The sequence below is a fragment of the Gambusia affinis genome, linkage group LG19 (genome assembly GCF_019740435.1).
Source record: "Gambusia affinis linkage group LG19, SWU_Gaff_1.0, whole genome shotgun sequence".
In the NCBI taxonomy this organism is placed as follows: domain Eukaryota; kingdom Metazoa; phylum Chordata; class Actinopteri; order Cyprinodontiformes; family Poeciliidae; genus Gambusia; species Gambusia affinis.
In genome coordinates, this window is record NC_057886.1 from 4,025,667 (window position 1) to 4,045,105 (window position 19,439).

Here is a 19,439-nt window from a genome sequence, read left to right on the forward strand (position 1 = left end):
ACATAATTAAAGACGTAGTTAATGGGAGCGTCAAGAACTTCTTTGAAGGCATGGCGATGGGTTTCTCCTAAGCAAAAATGTTAAAAATAAAGCCAAATAATAATATATTAAGGACGTTGCTAAAAGCTAACACACAACGCTAACAGAAGAGGAGTGCTCAATGCTGCTATCAAACCAAAGGTCAAAAACGTCATGATCAAAAGAATAAAAAATAAAACAAACTCTGTTGTCATTTTAATGTATTTTGGAGCTTACCGCTTTGCTGTTTCAATAGAGAAGGAACCGACGTCTCAATCAGAGGAGGTCTTTCGGAAAATCACTATATTTCCGGAGGTTGCTGAAGTACTCAAGTACGCCTACTTTTCGATCTTCACTAATGTGTGCACTTTTCTGAAAACATTAACATTTAACCTGAGACTTCGAAGAGGCTCCGATGATGGGTAATAAGAAATACACGCTGGAACCGAACATTTTGACTTGGCTATTTGTAACTTCGGCATAGCTGAACTTGGGACTACAAAAATTGGTCGAGGAAAAGAAAAATGGCGGATTCACAAAACTGATTACCCGGAAGTCTATGACACCCCTCCCGCCCCGCCCCCGCTGCCGGTTCTTCTTCTTCTATGATGTTTATGGGCGGTTGGCAGAGAACAAAAATGGCGCATTACCGCCTTCTGTGTTCTGGTAGCCTGATGTGTTTGCAGTACTGTAGTGTGTATGAAACATGTAATGTACAAAGTGGCATAGCAGAATAATAAAATACATTAACTAAAAAGTGTACTTCATTAGTAATCTATAAAATATGTAACACTTAAAATACATTCTAAGTATATTTTAAATGTAATTCAATCACAAAAATAGTACACTCAAAATATACTAATCAAGCACGTTTATATTGCATATCAAGCAATATACTTAAAGTATGCAAAGTATAACTTAAGTTGTCCAAAAAAGGAAGTTGAAGTACACTTAGTACACTTTGAATTGTGCTTTAATACAATTTAAGTACTATTAAAATACACTAGGCACAAAATTTGTTGTTTCACACTTTAAGTCAACTAATCCTAAGTGAACTTGAAGACTAATCATGAAGTAAACCCATGATTAGTCTGTCTTAAAGTATGCTCAACTATATTAAAATTTAGCATACTTAGAATATTAATTTTTCACCAGGGCAGGTTGGGAACTTTTTATTTTTATTTAATGGCTTTTAATACATCCTGGTAATGCATTACAAATTCTGAATTAAAAACAGTAAATTCTTTTGTTGTCGTTTGGAACATCTTTGGTAATAAAAAGAATGATATGACAACCAGTTTTACAGAAAGAAAAAAAAAAACTCTGTGGCTTCAGGTGTCATGTGCAGGAACACGTTACACTGAAGTGTGTTTTCTAAGAACAGCTTCTGTGGGAAGTGGAAATCAGGGAAAAGCCTGTTCATTATCTTCCCACAGCAGCCGTTTCTCCCCTCAGGGCTGAAACCCTCTCAACTTGCAGGCTTTCAAAGGAAAGAAACTCGTGATTTAATACATGTGTGTTTACGGTATCCGGTTCGTCTTTGCTGCCCTTCTATAAAAACCAAAGATCTTGACGTCACCTCGACCGACGTGACTTTCTGGAAAATTCCGTTAAAGTAATCAAACGGTTAGCTGGTTTTAGGACAACGTCAATCGTGGGTCAGTTTGTTTAGTTACAGCTTAACTAAATACAGACTCTTTATAGTGTTAGATATTCAAACATATATATATGTAAAAAAAAAAAAAAAAAAAGAATCACAAAGGGATTAACAGGAGCATTTTAAACTGTCAGATTTTTTTTTTTAAATAAGCAATGTTTTTGCCATTTAAGAGATAAGCTAGCTAAGTGATGAGTCATCGAGACGTGCTCGTCGAACAAAGGTGCAGTTAAGGTGAGTCAGTCATAGTGGAGGCAAAATAAATACAAAACGTTATAAAATTTTGAACTTTTAAAAGTCTAACACAAACTAACACAAAAAAAAGAAAATCAGACATTTAAGGCTTCCTTTCATTTTGTATATTGGGAGTACAGATCTAGAAACGTCAACGTTTCGCCGCTGCCGTCATCATCCCTGCCACAAGAATGCCCTCCGTCCAGTCAGAGCTGCCAGTCGCTCGTGGCAACCATCACAGGTGCACCATGAACCGGAGGGCTCATCCTCCACACGCCTTTCAGATGCCTTCCAACTCAGCGACGTCGGACAAAGGCAGATGTTTTAACCTTTCATTGGGTTCAGCCTTAATCCCTTTGATTGACTCCAACTCAGTCGAGAAACGTACAGTTGTCACTGTTATTTCTTTTTCCTCTTTCTGTGTGAATACGTTGGCACGTGCTTCCCGTACAAGGGTGTGTTCCTGCACGTCATTGTGATGAATAGCAAGTCAAGTTGAAACACATGAAATCTCTGTGGGAAAAGCCACTTCACACCCAGCAGCGTTCCAACCAGGAAGTAATCTGATGAAGGAGTTTTAGGTTCCATCACTAAAGTGCTTTTTTTTTTTTCTTGTCAGAATCTCGTAAGCTTCCTTAAACGCATTCTGTTTTCATCCCTTTTGGTGCAAAGCAACGAACCGTAGAGTTTGGGAAGCCACCTTTTATGAGTCGAAGCCCGTTTTCCCAGGAACCGATCGATCCAATCGGCTCGGCCTGCTGGCCTCACCTGGTGAAACGGCTGAGACTGGCGGTTTTTCTCAGCGGCTGCTTCTGGCTTTTGTGGTACAAGCGCAGGACGAAGTCGAAGTTAGCGGTCGTGGACATGGCGTAGAAGACGTTGGCTTTGTCCGGCACAAGCAACTCTGAGGACAGAGAAACATACGCTGGTTATCGTCGTGTTACTCTCCTGACGGCGCCGTTTACGCAGACCGGCTGGGTGCGGTCGGACCTTTCTGCTGCGACATGATCTGCGACAGGGTGAAGTCCTGCGGGTTCATGTGCTCCAGGTGATGCTTCTCCAAAGCCCTCTGGATCACCTGGGCCGTTTTATCCTGACTGGTCAACTGCAGAGACACAAAAAAAACACACACACACACACACCTCAGTGAGTGGCAACATACCGTTGAGTCACGGTGTGTGACGTGTTTTAGCATGCGCTGGTGACGGCCCGTTCCCACACGACAGCATTTTATCTTGATATTATGAGAAACTGCTTCTGTTTTGATTGGGTTTTCCATTTTGCTTTGTAGGTAAGGCTTCCTGAGTGATTCTTGTTCTGGTGTTGACATAAGGAACCACACCAGACAGATATTTATTGATAAAAACACCTGACTGAACAATGCAAAACCAAACCAAAGCCTACATACTCAAGAATTTAAGCAAAGATGTGGCCCCAAAGTGAAATAAAGAGCAAGAAGGACAGAATATACATATTTTTAAAAATCAAAAGAGGAAAAATTTAACTTGATTATCCTGCAGGAACATCAGGAATGCAGTACTCTCTATTTTAATGTGGTCCCAGAAAGGTTAAATAGACTCTACAGAGTCTTCATGTTCTTCAATGAACCCTAACAGGGTAAGGTAAGGCAATTTATATAGCACGTTCTTCTGATGCAGAATTATGATGAAGAAAGAACCATATAGATCTCAATAACTGTCTGAGCTTCTTTCTAATTAAAGCAACATTTTTCTTGTCATTTTAAATCGTTCTTCTGGTGAAGTTGCATCTTTATTCTGCTAATATTATCACTGTTAAACTTTGTTTGTTAGTATTATTTTAGCCTGCTTCTAATACTCTGTCATACAACTTGCAGACAGGGTGATACCAACCACTTTTTGAAAATATTTTCAGTCATTTGAAGTCTCTATTTTTTAGAAAATAAAGTGATAAAATCTGATGGTAGGAAAAAAAAACGTGTTTTTTTTTTTTAAAGCCACATCTGGAAGCCGCCCTCCAAACTGAACCAAACTCACCAGGATGCTTTTGTACATGTTGCCGTTGTTGAGTCCCAGGTCCACGCTGACGCGGATGATGCAGGAGTCGCAGACCTGCCGGTTGTACATGGGCAGGGACGTCATGGAAATGGAGCGCTTGTGGTGGGGGGACGGGTGAGCACTGGGCCGGGCGGCGGCGGTGGCCGGGTTTGTACCGCAGAGGTCGGCGCTGCAGTCTGGCGAGGAACCAGACGGCGACTCTAGACAGGAAGCCGCCGAGGGGAAAGGGAAGGATGACGAAGAGGAGGAGGAGGAAGAGAAGGCCTCGGATACGTTGTTGTAGGAGCTGTGGAAGGACTAGAAAGGAAAAGCAGAGAGAAAATGAAATAAACCTTCTTGAATGGTGTTTAAATATTAAACACCCCTTTGCTCTACTAATTAGAAATGCATAAATGTTGTGTTTGCTTCAAGAGGACGACTGTTTGAGCAACAGAGGGCATTTTGTTGGAGACACAGAAGGACTTAGCTTTCAACAAAGACCATCGCTGTTAACATTAGAGACAATAGATACAAGACAGAGACAATGGGCTTTCATCTGAGAACAAAGACACACACACACACACAGAGAGAGAGAGAGAGAGAAAGAGAGAGAGAGAGAGAGAGAGAGATGGTTACCTGTAGTTTAATAGAACATGTTGAGTTTGGGGAAGAAAGATCTTCCATCTCAGATCCACTGGATCCAGAGGATGAAACGCTGATCTGGTCAGCTGGGAGTTTCCTAGCGGTCTCACTCACCGACCTGAAGCTGAGGGGGAAAATCTCATTAAGGATCCTGCAGCAAACCAACTGAACCAGACGAATAGCAATATTTCACAAACCGTTAATCAACATTTAATTCTTATCATCTAAATGTAAATAAACCTGATGAGCGCTGTAAATTCTGAGCATCGACGTCTGGTTTGAATACGCAAACATAAGCTAAAGCACTGCGGAAAAGTATTCACACCCCTGCAACAGCTCCACATGTGATTACGTAACCACCACAAAGTCCAACGTATTTTATTAGGACGTCAGATCAAGACAAAGTGGAACATAATTGTGAAATGGAAGGAACATAATTAGAGCGCTAATTTCAAATAATTACATCGATTTTAAATATTTCAATGCTTTTTTTTATTTATTTTTTTTAATCTCCAAACATCCTGAGCTGGAACCTTTGCATTCACGTTTCTGGTACAGCTGTAAATCTGGCGCGCGAGCTGATTTCCTTGGCCCAGTTGGGGTTGCTTTTTGAATCTAAAAAACAGATCTGATGGGACGCTGAAAAACACTCCTGTTATGTTCAAGTTGTGTTAAAAGGAGTTAGCCTAGCGCCGAAGCTTTTCAAGCCTAAGACAGCATCTCAATGCTCAACAGGTCGCAGCAGGACAACTCTGAACAAACAGCCAGAGCTAAAATCCAAACGAACTTGAGCTAGGTTGCTAGCAAGGAGGGGAAGAAGTTTTAACCTCCATGTGTGGGAAGGTAGTAGAAACAAACTAGCCCCATCGCTTCTCAGTCCTCTACTCCTTTTTATTGCCCTGTTGCATAAAATAGAATTAAAATTTGTAGTAGGTTGTGGTTGTATTGTGACCAAGTTTAAAGAGGCTACTTTTCGAGACTTATGCAAGTGTGACACTCACAAGGAGAGTTTCTTTGTGATAGAGCGGTTGCTCCAGGAATTCGGTGAACAAGCGTCCACCGGAGGCTCCAGCTGCTTTGACATTTCATAGCTGTAATAGGAAAAAAAATTAAATTAGAAAACACAAAACAGTATTGAATTTTCATGCAAACTGCTTATTCCCCTAAATGTGAATCTCCAAATCAAACATCCTGTATTTCTTTTATTCTTTTATGCAGAAAAAAGGTTTTGAAAAGCAACTTCTGTAGTCCACAGCAACCAAATATTTATTACACTCAAGCAGGGATGCGTGTGATTTTGTCACATGACGAAGGGGGAAGCAAATAAATATTTTCGGCTCACCTCTCCTGATCTGTGAGAAGTCTGTGTCCGTGCAGCCAGGCGGAGATTTGGGGATGTTTGGGGAGGTTGTACTGGGAACAGGACGCCTGCAGCACGCGGATCTGCGACAGGACATCAAACTCCTGCGTGGGAAACGAGAAATGTTGACAGTGAGACGGTGAAAGCAGGGCGAAACGCGCCGCTGGATGTCAGGACGTCAGGTTGCGTAATCTGACCCGGAGCAACAAGGTTACAGTTGCACTCAAGAAAGTCACATGAGAACTCCAGCTTCGAATATGAATTCAGGTTTATGTTTAACTTTCTGTTAGCTCTGACAACGTATGTACTACTCTACTATCTACTATACACTCATCCAGCATGTAGGAAAATGTCACATAAAGAAGAAGCCATTAAATAACAGGAACTACTTACCCTCCTCCTCTTCTCAAAGTTTATAAGTCCATCCTGTTAGGAGAGTGGATTATAAGTACTTTCATTTATTACATAGATCAATGATTCATTTGGTACAGGCTAAGTTGTTTTTTTCTAAATATTAACCGTGGTGGTAAAAGTACAACAAATAGCTTTCGTGAACAACTCTGCAATTTTTTCACACGTCTTTGGCGTCTTTTTTTTTCTAAGTGAATTATTGTAACTGACACACAAATGATTTTACAAGCACAAAACTTCAATAGTGTATAAAAGCATAATTTAAAAAATCGAATTAGCGACATTATTTTTTATTTCATTCTAAAAAGGCAGCAATTTCTTTAACAGTCAAACTAATCTTTTATTATCAGTAAAAACCACCATCATTCATCTTCTCTAAGAATATTAGTTGTTAATGATCTACGAGCAACAAAACACTGACAGTTACAAGAAACTCAAAAGTCTTTTTCCTGATGGGCAAAAGCGACATTTTTAACCGCTAGCAGCTCATGCTAATGCTAACAAACCCTCAGCTGATGTAGCAAAGATCGAGACTTCAGCAGACAACAAGAATGACTATATTACAGTGAATATGTCAGTTTCATTTGCTTTCAAGTTTATTCTGTCTGTTATTGAGCATACTGCTTGAAAAAGGAGTCCTAAAGAAAGTTAAGAGCGCCGATTCTTACAGCTACTAATGCTAACCATGGTAGCGGTAACAAAAAGATGCTAAAGCCAGCCTAAAATGTAGATTTTTTTAAAATAATTTTTGCTTTTAAATAACTAAAGTAAAGCCCAATTTTTTAAAACATCTTTCAGTGAATATGCTGCTCAGCGGTTTATTGGTTTGTTTTTTAATTGATAAGCTAGTAGGCTAACGTTTGGTATACATATGTTGCCTAGCCAAAAAAAAAAAAAAAAGAAACTGATGAGCTGGAAGAAAATGTGCAACTACGGTAATTGGTCCGCTTTTAATCGACACCGTTTTACTTTAAAAATGTAATAAAAAATAAGATATTGCTCTTTTAGTTTCATCCCATGTTGACACAAGATCCCAGTTTTCATTAGTCCAGTTCTAGAGCCACAAGTGGCACTTTGGCTCACTTCATATATTAAATAATGAAACGTCGTTTCATTCTTTTGTTCTGTGCTCTACTGAAATTCACTGGCCTTCCTGGCAAATTTGATCTAGAACTGCCAATAAAATGTTCAAGTATTCCAGCATAAACGTAGCACCGTTTACCTCTGTGGTGTCGGGTAGAGCCGTGTCCAACATGGTGAGGACGGTCAGAAAGGTGCCCAGGTAAGGAACCACTCCACATGAGGTACTCTGTATGTGTAGAAACCCATTAAAGTCACAGCAGCAGGTTTATCCCCCCTTTACTTTTACTCTAAAATCTGTTTTGTTCTTTTTTTTTTTTTTTTTTCCATTGGCTTGTTTAACTCTGACAGATCTAAACATGACAATGTTCACACCAGGACTGAAGGCAGTCAGCAGAACCGCTCATATTACCACCCAGAAGAATGTGGACAGGACCCCATGAAAACCCCCGTCTGGTCTATTATTACTGACCTATAATCCTATTGACCTGACGCCATTTGAAACCCGCTCAGAGCCCAGCGGAGCTAAAAATAGTTTCGGGTTCTTTCAGAGGCGTGGAGTATGAGGGGGATTTGCATGAATCTTCTGCCTCATATGAAAATGACTCAAAGATGAAAGGCCAAGTGTTAAGCCAAGCACCGGCTTGATCGGGCTCTCTCTCTCTCTCTCTCTTTTTTTAACTTTATTCGTATTTAGATATAGCTTACCATCTGCCGGGGGAGTTGACACTTCTTGCTTAACTTTGGAGAAACATTATCCACATTGGCCTGGCTTCCGTCCTGTTGATGACAATCAAAGCTGTGCTCAGTTTAAGGTTGGAGACAGTTCCACTGGCAAAAGGAAGAGCTTTTACCACACATTAGCCTGAACATCCTGCTTAACAGTTAATCGTTAGGTTGGGTTTTTGTTTTTTTTCTCCAAAAGGATTGAAGTCCATTTCCAATGTACCCGAGAGCTTTTATCCATAAACAAATAGGCTTAGATTTGGAATACATATGAATACCAGTGTTTACATAGATAAGAGGACTGCCTGAAAAAATGTAAGGCAATCAGGAGAAGGTATTGTGGGGCAACAAACGCTGGCTGTTTAGCTGCTGGGTACAGAAAGAGCAAGGGATCTGGTGACTTTAGGGTTCTTTATTGGAGCTGGACAAAAGACGTCTGTGACGCAGTTCCCTAAAGAAAAATCACGGAGAGAAGAGTGAGACGGGAACATGATGTGCTCAAAGGCCCTTGTTTCCTATTCATAACCGTTTCTGCAAACATTAACTCAAAAGGTATTGTTCTTTTTAAATATTAAAAGAGTGGCATTTGTGTTCAAGGAGACAATCTTTGCACTCGTTCATGAGCTAACGTTCTGATTTCTTTGCAACAGTTTTTTATTATTATTTCGCCTGTTCGAGATCCAAATCTGTAACTCTGGGTTCGTTTATTTTATATGCAACCAATTAATATTTTATCAAAATTCTGTATGGGGCAAATTGTAATCGGCAGGTCATGATTTTTAAAGAGCGACCAGAAAACTGCAGTTGCTGCACCCCAAATATTAAGGATTTTTACCTTACTTAACAATCACCATATACTGGTTACTGGTATTAAGGCATGCTAATGTTTTAAAACGTTCATGTTTTAAAATTGATACTGTTATAAATTGAACAGTTTAACGTCTGGACCTTGAATTTTGAATACTGTAATAGCCAGAAAGTGGCACAACACTGCCGATCAGATGGCTGAAAGAAGGTTACTCCAGTTTATCACAGGCTAACAAGAAATTGGGAATAATTCATGTAGATTCATGATGGGGGGAACTAAGATAGCACCAGCATTAAGAAGGAATAATTGTGACTTTTCTGTCATTATTACACAGTCCTCCAGTGTTTTATATCATACTTAGCATTTTTTTGATTAAAGTGTTTGAGTAAAAATGATAAAATGTCATATTTTGTTTCAATCATGGTTAATACAATTGAGAATCTCATACCAGCCCATTATTAAACGAGGTCTGTCCACTAAAGGGAAGGTTTAGATTGGGGTCCGTTTTTGGCCAATACCAATTTTTCTTTGGTCTGAAAAGTCAAAGTTGCTGCGTTGGCAATAGGGGGTTAATTATTGTTAACTACCCACATGCTGACATTTAAAGGGACAATAGCTAATTTTCATTCCTTTGTGGATGTTGATAAGATCAGTTACTCATGGCCAATAACCGATCTACCAAGATTAAGGAACTCTGGGGCGATTTATTGGTACACCAGCAGTGCTGATCTTCATGAGTTGTGTATGTGAGGATTAACTCCGCAAACGTGACGTGCTTTTCTCACCTCCACCAGGAGCTCTCTGTTGGTCAGAACACAGTTCTCGTCCGGGAACGTCTCCCAGAGATTATCGAACGTGGCCATGCTGTCTCTGCAAACACGGACCAAGACAACATGAAGACGACAGCTGCAGGTTGTTCTAACATTGTCCGCAGTAAGCATTTTTAAAGTTTTCCAAAGTTTAACTTGCTTGCACGGTAAGCAGTTTAGGTGGCGCTTAGCACCAAACTAGTGAACTTTTAACTCAGTTCACGACCCGAGCTAAAATATGGGTCATCAACCAAAGGACACGTTTGCTGACTCGGCCAATCAAGTTTCACAGAATTGCACCCATTGGCAGGTTGATCTCCTTGTTAAGCGTCTGTTATGTAGACAAAACCTATTCTCGACCTTGGAGATGGGCCAAAGAGTGCCGCATTTGAAATGAAATAAAATAGATAGATGATCCAAAAACCCCACCTGCTGACAGCTGCCCAGGTCTTCCTCAGTCTGTAAACGGCATTCGAGTGCAGGGCAGAAAGGATGGCCTTGAGGGAGGAGAAGTTCTTCAAGCGGCGACATTCCTGCCAAACAAAACCGACCCCCATCATTTCAATGTTTCTCCAACTCTATGCTAACTTAGCATTATTTGTAGCCTTGTACACTTGGTGTAGGCACCCTACAATGCCCCCTACAGCCTAGGGGAGTATGGGTTATGATTAAGAAAAACAACAAGCAAAACATAAAACATCTATGCAGAAAAACGTCCAAGATTCCCAGCCTTAACAATTAAAGCAAATAGGTCCAACCATCCTATACAAACGCAGTATAAATTAGTGTTGGCCTGATTCCAAGAGTCTATTTTCATGTGTCAAGCATATACCAAGCTTACCACCTATACATAACGACTAAATAAAGCTCCCGAGTCACCTGGCTACTATAACACACCTGTGCCACTTTGATCCACTTCTCAATGATGCGAGCTCTCTGGGCTGGAGTTGTAGGAGGCGACCCAGAGGAGCCGTTAGCTGGTTCTGCAGACTGGGAGAGCAGCGACACGATAACCCTGTTGGTCAACGCGTTGAACTGCGTGATGGTGGCTCGGATCGTGGGAGACATGTTTTCCTTCTTGTCTCTCTGGGACCACACGCAGCCCAGACACTGGTAGGGCACCACTTTGACAAACAGGGCCTGGAAAGGTCAAGGAAGCCCACCATCAGCCTTTATATAGCCAGATATAGGGAACATTTAATAAGGAGACATGAAAAATATCCAGTGACGCACGGAGTCCATTTGAGTGAGCTGCTCAGCGATGGATGAGGCGGAGAAATCCATGATGCTGCCCTGATCCAGAGAGGTTTCACATCCTGAATCCTCACTGGCAGACTCTTCCTCCCCTTGATCAAGACCAGCAGCAACATTCGACAATGCTCCTGAAACAAAAAAAAAAAATGTAAAAAACACTGTTACTAGTGGGAACTTTACGTGTTTCCTACCACAATTTACTGTCAAGAAGACCAACTGTGCCATCGTGGCCAAAGGAAAAGTTGTGGAATAAAGGGTCACCTTCGTCTTTCTGGAACTTCCTGAGCATCTCCTCAGCTTGTCCGGCCAGTGAGCAGAAGTTCGGCTGGCTGCGCATGTCGGCGTGCACGGCGGAGCTGATCCTCAGGCGATCCAGCAGCAGGCAGAGAGCCGGGTGCAGCGGAGGGTCCCTGAAGTCCTCGCTGTACTCATCCAACCACGTCTGGATGAACGTCAACAGAAGGCTGGAGAGAGAAGGAGAGAGAGAGAGAGAGAGAGAGAGAGAGAGAGAGAGAGAGAGAGAGAGAGAGAGCACATGGAGGGAAACTTTACCAACCGTGAAAAACCACAACAAATCTCAAACTGGGACATTTTGCACCCACCTCCTGCAGTAACCCTCGTTGTCCACATCTGAAGAAGCGCTGTCTCTGTAAGCAAATAATAAAAAAAAAGAAAGTTAAAAAAATAAAAAGTCAGCCTCTTTCTTTCTGTCTTCTAAAATCTTTTGATTATTATTTGCACCCGCCTACTCCCTAACGTTAAACCCAGAAGACGCATAATGGCTGTTGTTGGGAGCTTCCAGCTAATGAGCACCTGCTCAGCACCGATCACATCAAAGCCGGACGAGAGGCTCGCTTAATGGGTGGGAACATCAAACACAAGGCTCCCTTCAAAACCTGGGGACCGAGAATGAATAAACACAACACAGAGGTTTTGTGTTTCCAAGACTGACTGATGCTTTCTTTTGTCCTGGAAAATAAACTGAAATATTGGTTCCTAGGAGCATTCAGACCCTTTGAAAGGTTTCCTTTTGGGGTTTTGTCTCTATTAGATTTTGTACAGTTAGAACCTGAAGTAGAGGTGCAGTGATTTTGTTTAACCAGCCGATCGATTGGCACCGACTTCCTTAATTTTGGATAATGGACGGATACTAGTGTGTGAATACTTGCCAACTTTGTGACTCTTTCGCTACATTTATCAAAAATAAATAAATACAAAATAAAACAATAAGTAATAATAATATTTTTTTTTTTCTTAAATTAAAAAAAAAACTATCTGTGATCAGCCAGAATACAGAATGGGTGCGCCCCCAACCAGAAGGTTTCACCCATTTTTTGATGAAAATTAGCTGAAACTCAGTCAGAACATCTGTGAACATTATTTTACAAGTCCTGTCTCAGGTCCTGGAATGGATTGAAACTTTGACTAGGCCATTTTGACACGAAAACCATCACTCTAAATCATTCCATTCTTTTTTTCACCACTGTATTGGTGTTGTTGTACTGGTGGAAAAATACTTGGTAACATTTAGTTTTTCCAGTGTGTGTGTGTGTGTGTGTGTGTGTTTGCAGAACTTTAAGTTTGTTTTGCTAATTTAGTTCAATTTAAGGCAGGAAAAAAAATATCACTGTAAAAGTTTTCTTTTAAACTAAATCAATCTCCAAACTTGAGATGGAAAACCAAGTTTTTGCCGTCTTTCTACCACCGTCCGTGCAAAATGCTCTGAATGGGCCGCACTATTTACACCTCCGATGTGGATGGTACAGAATCAGGAGAAAACAGACAATGGCCAGCTCGGAGTGGGTCAAAGGAGGCAGCTGTACCTCTGGAAGAGCAGCTCTATGAGCGCCGTGGTGCTGGTGTAGGTCCGGTAGGTGGACAGGAAGATCCGGCTGTAGTCCGGGTCCTGGCTGCTGCTGCTGTCCAGGAGGTGACTTATGAGCAAGTCCAGGGTGGCGGCCTTCAGACGCCGCACCTTGCAGGTCCTGTACTGGACGAAACCGCAGCAGGAGCTCGTCTCGCCGGGGCCGGGCGAGGACGGGTCCGGCTCCCGGCGCAGCGTCACCCCGTACACGACGCCGTCCTCCTTCTCCTCACCCCACTCCTGCACTGGATTCTGGAGGGAAAAAAAAGAAGAAGAAAAAAAAAATCAAGTTGGGGTGCTGGGGAATGACTGTCAAGAACTCAAAAATTAAAAGCTACAGAGTCACATGTTCAAATATAGATCGAGTTATGTTTGCAGTTACAACAGAAGGGTCAGAGGGCGAGCTCAGCAAACAGAAATAGTCACAAGCAATCCTGGCCACACAAACAGGTGACACAGCAGCCCACTGAGACTCAACATTGATCCCTCGCAAAGCCGCAGCAACTAGGTAATATTTACGTCTGCTAACAGTCATCATCTCCAGCGACGGCACAAACAGGTTGGCGTGTGATGATGACAACAATTATTTCAGATCTAGCTGATTCAGATAGATGGAACAGATGTAGAATAATAACATAATGTTGTGTCTGGTTTTTTTGTTTTGTTTTTCTTTTCTAAACCACTTCCTTGCAGCTCTGATCTTTCCAAGAATCTTACAGGTAAACATCAGTGTTTATGGATAAATAAAGGAAAATCAAGAGGTTGGCACAGCAACTTTTGTGGAGGGGGGAAAAAAAATTCCAGTGTATTCAGTCTTATTGAAAAAAACAAAAAAAAAAAGAGAGCACACTATAGCTCTGCAGGTGTTGACAACAGCAGGAGACGTTGCTCTTGCATTTAAATCCGATTTTCATAAAATCTAAACGAGCAGTGGGACTTTGTTTTCTGTTAGAGCTTTCAGTTTGGCTTTAGGGCCAAAGCCACAGCAAAGTTTTTAGAAGCGCGCCTGGAATGACACTGGAGAACCGGTTTTATCAGATATGTGCGCCTGAGTCAGGCCACCAGTTTATCACACTTTAACATGAAAACAAATAAGCTACTTCTCCATAAACTATAGGAACCAATTTAGAATTTTTAATGTTCAATTAAAAATGTCAACATTAGCTACTTGATTTAGGTAACAAATACAACCTAAAATAAAAATATATTTATATATTAAAAATTTGTTCTAATTAACAAAATTTGCCTAGCTAGCTAGTTTAACTACAGATAATAAGTGTTAACCATTTATTATTACCTAGCTAATAAATTTAAAGTATATTTTATCTCAAGAAACATTGACTTAGCTTAAGCAAGCTAGTTTATATAGGTAACTTGAGCTGATAAACTAATTTATCTAGATAGCTAAATTAGTCAGGCTGCCTAGCTAAACTGGTTTTAGCTGTCTATCGTTTGAGCAATAAACAGCTAAAATTGTTCATCGCTAAACAGTTTTAGCTAGTTTAGCGATAGCACTAAGTAGCTAAAACATAAACAAAAAAATAAGTCAAGCTGCAGCATCTGAAATCCAGTTTCACAAAAACAATACAGTATTCAAATAATCTATTATTAGGCACTGCGTATTGCTGCAGAAATCAGAAGGTATGACTTGGTCTACATGAGTTGGTGTCATCTATATGTTGATATTACATTTAACTCAAAGTAAGTTTTACAGGCCAGTACTAGGTTGTACCTTTTTCTCCCAAAATACCCAAAGATTGGCGCTAATTTGCTAATTTAAATGTAGCTGCCCACAAACCGCTGAAATCTGCCTCAGACTTCTTCTACAATCGATTAGAATTGCCTATTTTAAAACTTCAAAACACCAAAAACATCGCCACACGCATTAAAATGCACTGTGGAAACCATCTCAGCACAGCCGCAGAAGCTAATATCTACAGTTGTCCTTATTTCTATGGATACAGCCAATCAGCAGCAAGGAAAATGAACAGTCCTCATTAATTGCCCGTATTCCAAATACCAACCAAAAGAGTGGCAACAATGCAGCTAAGTAGTCCAGCTTCCCAAGCAGTTTTTTTTTTTTGTTGAATATCTTCATTCAATTTTTAAAAATCTGGGGGGTTTTTAAGCTGAACTGTAAAACAAAAATTTGTGAATAGGCAAACCTTTCACATATAATTCAAAGAATAGTTAAATTTTTTTTAAAATTCAGAATAATTGAATCTGCAGATACCAAACTACAAATTAGTGGTGTGCAAACCAATGAACAGCGTCATAGGAATATTTATAGTTTAATTTCCATAGTAGGTCTGAGTAGGACAGATCCTGTCTGCTGCTCACATCTTTGCTAGGATCACATTTCATTTGAAATCCTGAGCTCACAGAAAGATTTGAGACAAAAACAATGACCTCTTAATACGGTTCACTTTTCAGGCTCGTCTCAATTTGAAATGCCAAACGTGAACCCAAAAGAAAAGAAATTGTCTTATTGTCTCTGCGATTAGAATTAAGGTTTCAACAAACTTTCAGCGCTTGTGCCGCCCCTGACAACATTTCACCCGGAGCGGTGAGCCACAATGTCCATGATAAAAACGGCAGTATTGATTGAAAACACAACCTCTTCTCCCAAGTTCTACTATATGTACAGTTATTTTATCATTTTTTATTTACTAATAAAATATTGCATCCCATATAGCATTGACTGAAGTTAACAACAAAATAATATCTGCTAGAAATCAACAAACATGCTAAAGAAAGCATGAAAAATATTAAGAAAAACACATTAATGGTCCTTTGGGTGGTTGCTATGAACTTAGCAACCACCCATAGGTTGCTAGGTTACGAACTTAACTAAATGTGGTCCACTAAATCAAATTCTACACAAAGCCCTTTTGAATGGTGAGAAAATAACATTATTACCATTCAAAGAACAATTTTCCTCCCCTAACTAAAATATGTAGACTCCCCGCAAACAGCAGGCATCTTGCCGTGACACCTGATATGTGACGTTTCCATCCTAACTCACCATGGTCAGCTCCCACTTGCCCATCTTGTCCGCTCGGCTTACGAAGTGCGGCTTTTCATCTCGACAGCAACTTCAGGTAACGTTAACATCCAACTAGCGAAACAAACAAACAAACAAAAAGTCCGTGTGAGTTTGCCTTTTTCCAACAAATTTAAAACCAAAAAATAAAAAACATTGGTCCGGTCGCGAGCTACCTTCACGCGCTCGTCTTGAAATGTTGAAGAGGTTTTTGCTACATTTTTGCTGCTGGATATTTTAAAGAGTCGGACTGGTTCTCTTGGCTTTTGCCTGCGGTTGGTGCCTGGGTGTTTTTGAGCTGTCCCAGCCTGTCCGACAGCACCGACACCGGCTCAGAGGCTCTCCCTCTGTGACAGGAGACGGGGAAGAAACCCGTCCGTCTTAATGTGGGAGGCGGCGGCTCTCCCGGGCCTGAGGGGAGGAGGTGTGTCCCCGTCATGCCTGTCTGCGTCTGGTGTGTGCGTCAAAAATCCTTTCGCTTCTAGTCAACCACTCTTATTTTATGGACCTAGTTACTATTTAAGTTTTAATTATTCTGTTGCGTTATTTTAGAATAAATTAGCTTTCTTTTATTCTATTTGTTTTCAGCTTGTCCAGAGCGCTGCAGCTAGGAAAGATTAAAACGTTGTTCTTTCTCCCCCTGGCAGTTTCTCTCTATTGCCTCGTTGTTAAATACCGAATAGATTTTTCTTCTCACATATTAAACCCATAACACTCAGTTGTGTTCTTTAATGGAAACTACTGAAAGAGAAAGTCTGATCATCAGTTTGTGACATTAAAGCTAAAACAACAACAAAAAAAGCACATAGCAGTGGCCTATTTAAAGTCTTACTTAAATCCTATAAGAATGGTGTGGTGTGACCTTAAACATGACTTTAATAGCTATTTTCCTCCAGGAGTGCCATCGCTTTTTATATGATACTGTAGGTCCAGCAGTATTACCTAGTTCAATCCAATTCAATTCAGTTCAATTAAGTTCAATTAAGTTCAATCCAACAAAACTTTATTTGTCCATAAGGGGCAATGTAAAAGCTCAGTGAAGCAGCACAAACATTAACACAATCACTTGAAACACAGTGACATACAAAAAAAAAAAACTAAAATCAAAGAACAAGCAGAAAAGAAACACTGTGTAATGTCTCTCTAATTGTTGTGGTTTATTTGTTTTTTTATATGCCACCGGATGACCGAGTCAGTAGAAGGTCGCTCACATAGCCAAATGTTTAACTTCCAGCCTCGTGACGACTAAACACAAAGAGCACGAAAAGCCCTCATGAGAGGAGAAAATGCATATGACTGTCAGATAAAGTTGATGTCTCACATTCGAGGTCAGAGGAACTGTAGGTTTCTCCTGAAGAAATCGTGCTAGTTCCTTCAGCTAAATTAGAGTTCAATAATTTAACTGATAGGTCACTTTGTTCATGATCGAATGTGTTTATTGTTCCAAGCCAGATTCCCTCAGTGTGGCCACCATCATGTCCGCCCTACCAGGAAAGAAACACACTCCTCTGTTCTGTGAAAGGTTATTTTTCTTTCATGCTTTTGGCATTTTTCTGGGCGACAGCTATCTGCTTTGTTTATCTCGTTCTAATAGAAAATCCACTAACAACAGTACATTTAGGGCATTAAGTGAATGAATATGATTTGGTTCGGCCCTCATGCGTATGATGATGCGCATGTCTTTTGTGGTAACAAGAGCCTTGACACAGTTAATGCGACATTCCGATCCTCTTCGTGCCTCATAATGCAGCTCGGGTTACGGCTAACAACCTCGCAGCATCGTCACCGAAGTGAAGACACTGATGCTGATGCTGGGTGGGGCCCACTAAGGTTTCATTTTGCATTTCTATTATTATCGCTTCGTTTCCCAGGCTCTGTGTGTGTGTGACGCAGTACATGTCTATTATATGTTATACTCTTTTGATATTTTTGCCTCGTTCCAGTCATGAACTTCAATGTGTTTCCATGGGATTTTATGCAAAAACACAGAAGCACAAAGTGGCATGTAATTTTTGAATTGGAAGGAAAAGGATTTATAGCTATCCCCAGGTGTTACAAATGTAAAACACATATTAGTATGGTATTCAACAGTAAATAAAATCTAGTGATTACCTTTAGAAATCTCCTCATTGGTAAACAGAGTCCACTAGTGAACAAGCATCAAAGTTAAAATGGGTAAAATTTGGTATAACTTTGGTATTTACATCATTCTATTGTGATTATAATCACATAATCCTAAAATAATTATAGTCTATAGACCTGTTATGTAATCTTTTGCTTTAAATGATTCCAATAATAATAATAATAATAATAATAATAATAATAATAATAATAATAATGAAAGAGCTAGTGAAAAAGTCCTCTACACACACTTTTACTTTAAAGTAAAGAATCCAAGTTATTTGTCCATGCAGTTTATTGTTTTAGGATCAGTTCAATTGAAAAAACTGATTTTATTCAAAAATATGTTATTTATCCCAAAGGGAAGTTAAATGTTGACAGTCTCATGACAACCATTGCCAGGGCAGTCCAGGTATAATGTTAGCTTTTGGAGATGCTAACCAGCTGGTTATAAATACTGTGGTAACAAAGTTACATACCAATCATCCAAAAAGTACAAAGAAGTCAGAAAACCAAGTGGCACGCTAAGTAAAATAAATAGAACAACTGCTAGCAATGCCAGCTGGCGTCAATGCATACTTTTGTTTTTTATACATTTAAACACTAGAGGAACATGTCCACAAATGGATGTGGTGCTTTCTGCTGGCTATGAATGCAGATGTGGGAATGACGCAACACCTGAGTTATGTTGTACCTTCAGTGATTACTGTGTGTTCCACATACAACCATGTTGGATATTGAACTAAGTAATAAAACAAAATCTTAGTTTCTGGCAAATAAAGATCAATTTCTTTTGGTCAGTGAGGTTGCTTAACAAGTTTTGTAGCCCATGAGATCCTTGCTTGTTCAGTTTTCACTCTAATAATCTCAACCTTGGTCTAAGTGCCCATGAGCCGTTCGCCCTACCAGACAGTGGTGGTTGCAACGTTTTCTGGGGTTTCTTCTTCACAGATATTGCTCACTTCTCGCTCCTGAAATGAATTGGCTTGGTATGTTGCAAACTATTTCTCTATTTTACACCACAATCTTTTCATGGCAATGGAATGTAAACTTCATGCTTGACTAGAAAGATTCACAGTTGAGGTATTCTAACTTCAAGTCCAACCTTTGAATAACATCTGTAGGGAACAGCTACTGCGCAATGCATTTGAGAGAGAGCCTTGAAAATTACATCTAAGGTCTTTTATCTGAGCATTTTATGTGTCCTTGTGAATTATTGCAAAGTAAAAGTCACAGATATTTGGACTTTTGGACTCAGGAATTCAAAGACTTGTTAGGAACGCTGACAAACAACAGGTGACAGCACTGAGGAATGCAGACAGACGGTTCCTTATCACTAGAGCACGAGACCCAAATACCTGTTGAAAGTCTCCACGTTCATCAGCCTAATGACAAGC

At 40.2% G+C, this 19,439-nt stretch overlaps 1 protein-coding gene across 1 annotated transcript; it reads right to left on the minus strand.

Moving 5' to 3' along the window:
• Positions 1-1,174: 1,174 nt before the first annotated feature.
• LOC122821432 (ral guanine nucleotide dissociation stimulator-like 1) lies at positions 1,175-16,340 on the minus strand. Its single transcript, XM_044099357.1, has 18 exons — positions 16,098-16,340; positions 15,904-15,996; positions 12,838-13,130; positions 11,617-11,661; positions 11,276-11,478; positions 10,994-11,142; positions 10,658-10,900; positions 10,190-10,293; positions 9,737-9,821; positions 8,126-8,197; positions 7,560-7,646; positions 6,320-6,352; positions 5,909-6,030; positions 5,568-5,657; positions 4,561-4,690; positions 3,925-4,242; positions 2,900-3,014; positions 1,175-2,813 (listed from the first exon to the last, which is right to left on the minus strand). Exons 2-18 carry the CDS (start codon positions 15,925-15,927, stop codon positions 2,674-2,676), a joined length of 2,253 nt encoding a protein of 750 aa, XP_043955292.1. The 5' UTR covers positions 15,928-15,996; positions 16,098-16,340; the 3' UTR covers positions 1,175-2,673.
• Positions 16,341-19,439: the final 3,099 nt, after the last annotated feature.

What these genes read in the sequence shown, in the direction of transcription:
- LOC122821432 (XM_044099357.1), bottom strand. Translation starts at nt 15,927, where the DNA reads ATGGGCAAGTGGGAGCTGACCATG. An exon ending in GAAGTTCCAGAAAGACGAAG is followed by an intron (nt 11,143 to 11,275) that starts GTGACCCTTTAT and finishes TTTTTGTTTCAG; the next exon opens with GAGCATTGTCGAATGTTGCT. An exon ending in GATCATGTCGCAGCAGAAAG is followed by an intron (nt 2,814 to 2,899) that starts GTCCGACCGCAC and finishes CTCTGTCCTCAG; the next exon opens with AGTTGCTTGTGCCGGACAAA.